The sequence below is a fragment of the Aulonocara sp. 'chitande type north' Nkhata Bay genome, linkage group LG13 (assembly GCF_057382095.1).
Source record: "Aulonocara sp. 'chitande type north' Nkhata Bay isolate Kocher_YH1m ecotype deep benthic linkage group LG13, A_spYH_male_GT1.1, whole genome shotgun sequence".
In the NCBI taxonomy this organism is placed as follows: Eukaryota; Metazoa; Chordata; class Actinopteri; order Cichliformes; family Cichlidae; genus Aulonocara; species Aulonocara sp. 'chitande type north' Nkhata Bay.
Window position 1 is genome coordinate 22,434,882 of NC_141356.1, and position 6,451 is coordinate 22,441,332.

The 6,451-nt window shown below is 42.5% G+C and overlaps 1 protein-coding gene across 1 annotated transcript; it reads left to right on the forward strand.

The window, feature by feature from the left end:
* Window positions 1-3,274: 3,274 nt before the first annotated feature.
* Window positions 3,275-5,363, forward strand: hmx2 (H6 family homeobox 2). Its single transcript, XM_086258085.1, has 2 exons — window positions 3,275-3,752; window positions 4,367-5,363. Exons 1-2 carry the CDS (start codon window positions 3,479-3,481, stop codon window positions 4,912-4,914), a joined length of 822 nt encoding a protein of 273 aa, XP_086114211.1. The 5' UTR covers window positions 3,275-3,478; the 3' UTR covers window positions 4,915-5,363.
* Window positions 5,364-6,451: the final 1,088 nt, after the last annotated feature.

A 6,451-nucleotide genomic window follows, 5' to 3' on the forward strand; every position in this document is an offset into this window, starting at 1 on the left:
TGGCTCGGCTTATGACCTTGATTTGCGCGCATAAATTGAAAAAATTACCACTCAATAATTTCCATTTGTGCGACATCTTTATGTAAAGGAGAAAGGGGAGCGAGCGGGGCCAAAATCAGATAAAGTAGCTGCATTTGCAGGAACTGGGACAAACGGACGTGACCGGGGACTGCGCTTAGTGTATTACATTAAAATGGAGCACTGAATTGGTAATTTTGAGCCCTATCATAGGTTTTAGTGCCAGTTTGGAAACACACAAGTGGCCCGACCACCTTGCATAATGCTAGCCTCTTCTTTGTAGCCACTTGCATCCCCTCAAATGTGTTACATATCATTATAGCTGGACTTAAAGGCTTGATATTAAAGCATTTATTTTGACAGCAATAAGCAATGTTTTATTGTCTTTAAAAAGATATAAATATATATATGTATGTGTGACAAAAAATAAAGATTAAATAAGGTCCCCGAGATCTTTGGGGAATCTGACGTTTTCATACCAAAACAAAAATCACAGGAGTCCCAGTCCGAATCCACGTTTGTCCTCAAACCCTGACCTCTAAAGTTTTCGATATCTTTGAAAAGTCATATCCAACAGCAAACATCATCTTTCCTGGCTTCTTCTGGCAAAATGGGCCAAATTGTTGTGATTGTGGGTACAGAAACGTTTAAGCAAACCTCCTTATAAAGGATCTTCGGCTCTTTACTGCAAAAAAAAAACAAAAAACTGCATACAGTCATATACAAATCGTATACCAGTGAATTCCCTTAATCTGCGTGCAGATAAAAGCGACGTCGACACCTCAAGTTGCCAAAGTCATGCGTTTGAAGAACTCTTTTGACACTTCTCAAAGAGGAAATCTTGTTTTAAACCCATCCCATTTGCTTTCCTGATTGAATGCGAGCATCAGATTTTCATCAAAGTTCTATTAAGTGAAACATAGGTTGCGGGGCACCGTCTGATTGGAACAGTTTAAATTTTAATTGTGTTTTTAATTTGACATATAGTTGCTGTGAAGAATGACACTGAAACGCCGAGGGGCGGTCGATTTTCTTAATTTCTCCCCGAGGAATTGATGAGTCTATCAGGGCAGTAGATTGGAAAGCCATTAAAACTCAATGGTTAGGTTGTTAATTGGAACTTGATGGATAGGAGCCCTTGGATAGGCTGTACTGATCCAATCTTCCTGACTTTGTGTTTTCCAATAAATTACCCAGTTCATTTCCACACTCAGATTACATAAATTGTACACCTCCAGGGCTTGGGTGCTCTGCTTGCGTTTACAACTCTCTCTCTCTCTCTCTCTCTCTCTCTCTCCCCCCCCTCTCTCTCTCAGGCGCGCACACCCTCATACACACAAAATATGCGCGCACGGAGGCACCCAAACGCCTCCTGAAAAAAGAGCAGGCCCCGCTTTCTTGAATGAAAATCGAAACATAATCAACGTTTATACTTAGAAAATTTATTGATATCATTTTCTCTGGTAATTTCCTTATTCTAGACTTGGACACGCCATATATCATAATACACACGTGTAACGGGTCTTTGTTTAATATTTATCGAAGCTTGATTCCCAGATCAAAGCGCCTCATAACTTCATCTGTCTTTCTCAGACCGTTCTCTCTTGCTAAAGATCTTGTTCTGTTATTGCGGTAGGGCGGCCATACACCACCTATCATTGTGATAGAGCGCGGACTTAGGCCCACTCCTTGCTGTTTGGGCTTCGCCGGGCCTTGAAACGTATGTAACATAGGTAAGGGATGAACATTTCCATTCCATTAGAAGGACCTATACTGCTCAGCCTGTACTGCTGGTCTATAAACACCACTTTGACATTAAATAAAAAAAAATAAAAAACATGCTTAATTTATTCTCTGCAGCACAATGGCAGTCTGTTATGTCCACTATCTCCGTGATGAACCAATCTCACTTTGCAAAAGTCGTCTGAAAGTGATGAAGGCGCCTGCGCCGACAAAGGTCTTTGTTTGAAAGGAGCGGCATATAAAATAAACCCATTTAACTGTCATTGCAGATTTCACGCCTTATGTGTAACCACCATAAATTCAGCATCCACCCTGGCTGCCCTCATATATTTGCCCCCCTTCAGTAAAAGCCTCCCCTGCGTAAGCGTTTTAGTAAGATCATTTAGCAGCTGCTGGTCCCACTGCCAGTTGAGGATATTTACGCGTGGATCCGGATGCATCCATCTGACTGCCGTGATGCAGCTGCTGACAGAATCGGCCGTCAGCAGCAGCATCAGGAGCAGCATCACGTCCACAGCCACCGTCTTCTCCCTTTTCCAAGCTGTCTTAACACCGAACGCCGCTTGGGTTGCTACCAGGAAGGGCGCTGACATAATGATTAAAGCTGACCATTTGTAATGTGTCTGGGGCTTCCTCACAAACCAGTAAAAGAGGGATAATGTGCCCGAACCTCGAGCTCAAGCCCCGCAGCTGTCCCGCATCCACACACAACCAGGGAGAGGCACGGAAAGAGCATGGGCGGTGAAGGTGGGAGATGGGCGGTGGTGGGAAGCAAATCCCCTCTTCACACACACGCGCGCGCGCACTCAGCCCCCACCACCTTCAATCAATTAGTCAATCAATTAGCCGGCCTCCACTCCACGCGCGGTCATCACGAGGCAGATTAGCTCAGTAATGATCAAATTAATTCTTAATCGTAGATAATGGACGCGGAATGAGTTTATTATTTTCAGGAAAAATGAGTTACGCCTTTGTCTTAGTTCCAAGACTGTGTGTGCGTTGCCGTCACGCCAGCCAGTTTTATCATAATCGGAAAAAGCCGACACGACAGTTCCTCTTTTCTTGGATGGGTATTATACATTTCCATAACTAATAAACTGAGATATACTGTCTGAAATTATGGAAGGCAACGCAATTTAGACGCACTTACACCAAGCTGTTGTAAGCGTTAAAGCGAAATACTTTAACACACTTGTAAGCAATAAAAATACAGGAAAAGAAGTCAAAGTTTGGTGACTCTTCTGAGTCATACAGACCATAGTCTGCATATTAGGGCGCCTAGTCTGAGTGTTTTAAGTGAATGTAAAAATGAAGGCCAATACTCCTCTTCGGCTTTCTCCTTCTTCTCATCATATCTGAAAAAAAAAAACCCGAAAAAAAACTAGACAGGAGTTTGAAATTTCCGGGCTCATGCTGGAGGCTGCCATTGGCTCACGAGGATCTTACCTACATGCAAATGAAGCAACGCAGCCTTGCTGCCTCTGATCCAGAGCGTGAGGAGGAGGACCAGGAATACACTCATGTACCTCGAGCTCTAGAAAAAACACCTCCAACTCCTTCAATGTTGAAACTCCACAATTAAACCGGATTGTGTTGACAAAAGCCGACAAAAGGCGCTTTCGTAATTTTTTTGCGCACCAACCCCGTAGAAAGCAATAACGGAATACAAGGGGACAGACCGATTCAGTCAATACTTCAATACTGTTATGAAGCGAGAATGAGCAGCGCAGAAGACAGCGGGAGCAAGTGCTCGTCGGGGCCGATTTCCAGCTTTACTATCCAGTCTATTTTAGGCACGCCATCCGATGAGCCGCGCTCCGGGACCAAGGAGCTCTCCAAGGGGCCGCCGCCAGCGCCGCGGAGGCGCTCACTGTCGGTGTCGTCCGAGGAGGAGTGCAGTGGCGGGGAGGACTCAGCAGACTGCTTCTGCTCCGACACGGGTCACAGCGAGCCGTGCACCCAGCACCAACCCCATAACTTTTCCTGTTTAGGTAAGGATTATTATTATTATTATTAAAATTACAAACCAAAGAAATATTAAAACAATATTATCACCCACAGATACACTTTCAAACTTATTCAGCTGAGTTTCTTTTTTCACAGAAATAACAGGTTTAATGCTTTGTTTGCACTTTCATTCACTTTTCACTAGCTTGTGTTTGAAATTGTTACACTGACACGCAGACCATCCGCTGCCACTTGTACGTTCTGCGCAGACTATCGCATCAGCAGCGGAAGAGTGGAAGGTCTAATAATTAGCCCTCTGTCTTTCCTCTCATTTCAAATTTAATTGAACCTCCTAATTGACGAAACATGTTTCCAAAATGGCTGCACTACACGTCGTCAATTGAGCGTTAAATAGAGCTGGATTTAATTAATAGCTTACTGTACACCGTGCACACTCACGCTGAATTGTTTATTTAAAAAGTCACAGGCTTTCAGCAGTCGATTTAACAAGTCAGAGTTCACACTTGACGAACTCTCAAACTGAGTATGTCTAAAAAATGTAAAACATTTTTTTTTCAGTCGTTTAAAAAGCACGCTTAAATCATAGACCGCTTATGATAGCCTACTCATCACATCTTTCTCCCCCTGCTGCGTTTAGGTCCCGCTAAAGGACTTCTGTCTGGAAATGACGGGCTCGCACGGCGGCCGCACCTGTCACAGCCTCTGCTGCAGGATTATAAGGAGGAGCAGGAGAGACCGTGCCATCAAATGTCACCTCTGTCGGAGGAGAGACAAACAGACGGTGCGGACAAGCAGGGCAGCTCGGCCAAAAAGAAAACGCGCACGGTTTTCTCCCGGAGTCAGGTGTACCAGCTGGAGTCCACCTTCGACATGAAGAGGTACCTGAGCAGCTCGGAGCGGGCCTGCTTAGCCTCCAGCTTACAGCTGACGGAGACTCAAGTCAAGACGTGGTTTCAGAACAGGAGGAACAAATGGAAACGACAGCTCTCTGCTGAACTGGAGGCGGCCAACATGGCCCACGCCTCCGCACAGACACTAGTGGGGATGCCGCTGGTTTTCAGAGATAACTCCTTACTGCGTGTTCCCGTCCCTAGGTCTATCGCGTTTCCGACGCCCCTGTACTACCCGGGAAGCAACCTGCCAGCGTTACCTTTATACAACTTGTATAACAAAATCGAGTACTGATTGACTCTGCTGTATGTTCACTGCAGTCCACGAAAAAAGCATTACAAAACAATACGACATTCTACGTGTCTCATAAGCCTTGTATATCAATTGTATCACTTTTTTTGTTGAGAAAACTCTTATTATGCAGTTATTGTATGTCTCGAAAGAAAGCAATCAAGCTTCCCTATATGTATAAAATACACCATGTGTATAATTATTATAACGATTTTGTATTTTTATTTTAACTTCCTTCTTCTTTAAGTGATAAAATACTGGATTTAATCCTTCATATCACATTTGAAAAATACGTTAAAAAAGGCCGACTTTTACACTGTTTTTTATTCCGAATTGGTTTGTCAAAGATATTTTAAGTTTCACTCCACCTGACGCAAAACTGACAGGAAACACTCAATTCTTCCATTTAAGGAAAAATATCATTGTTTCTATTGTAATCTAGACCTTCAACAATAACCTTCTCATTCAATAAATTTTCTATTTCAGTGAAAAATTTGGTTTGCTTGGTTTTATTTGTAAACTTTGCCACTGGTACATCCCCCCAGCACACAGGGCTAAGAATTATTGTAAATAAGAAAGAAAGCAAAATTATTTTCAGCTGTTCTGAGATTCCTGAAGACCACAGTAGCACCCATCCTTTTATGTTAATGGGTATTAATTTAATATATTTTTTCTCGTTGTATTCTTGAATTAACTGTTTTATTATATGTAAGATTTAACCACAACTAAAATGTGTGTCAGGGGAAAAAGGGGAAGACACTGATAGTAAATTCAGAAACACTAGACGATTATTGGCTCTCACATTACACCAAAAAATATTAGTTATTTTATAATACTAAAGGTTGTGGGATTCTTGTGATGTGCATTTTAATCTGACTACATTTTTAAGAAATACAAATGTACTTCGAGGGAATGCGGTGTGAAATATTGATTGCTAAGTACACTAGCCTGGAAATACTCTAAAATACCAAACTCTGTCTAAATCTATTGAGTTCATCAGAGAGATACAGCTAAATCTGATTAGTTTGCCCTTTTTAGTCATATTTTTGTATACGCTAGTGACCAGCGAACTCCTCTGTAAATTAAGAGATTGGTGACCAGGGCACATGGCTTTATAAGAAGTAGATAAAGCACATTTCAGGCTGGAAAAGAGTTGCTTACTATCACTGGCCAATCACGCCTCTGGGCGGGATCTTCTCTCATTTGAAGTCTGCCTTCTGCGGCTCTGAAGCATCAGGACTTGTAAGGGGAAACCTAAGAAGGAGGCGTTTTGTCAAACTTTAAGACTGGCTGTCATTAGACTGTGCTCTTTATCTGTCTGTGTAGTTAATTATTTTATCAGCTCCCTTAAGAATTCTGGACACCACATGTGGTGTGTCTGGTTAACACATGAGCTTGTTTAGGTTTTCAAGAGGCGTGTTGCACTAAATCAGCTCACCCTGTCAGTGTTTACTATCTATTAACAATTCACTACATGTAAATATTAACCATAAACCTGACCATAATCTCACACACATACACGCACTCACTCAGAAGCACA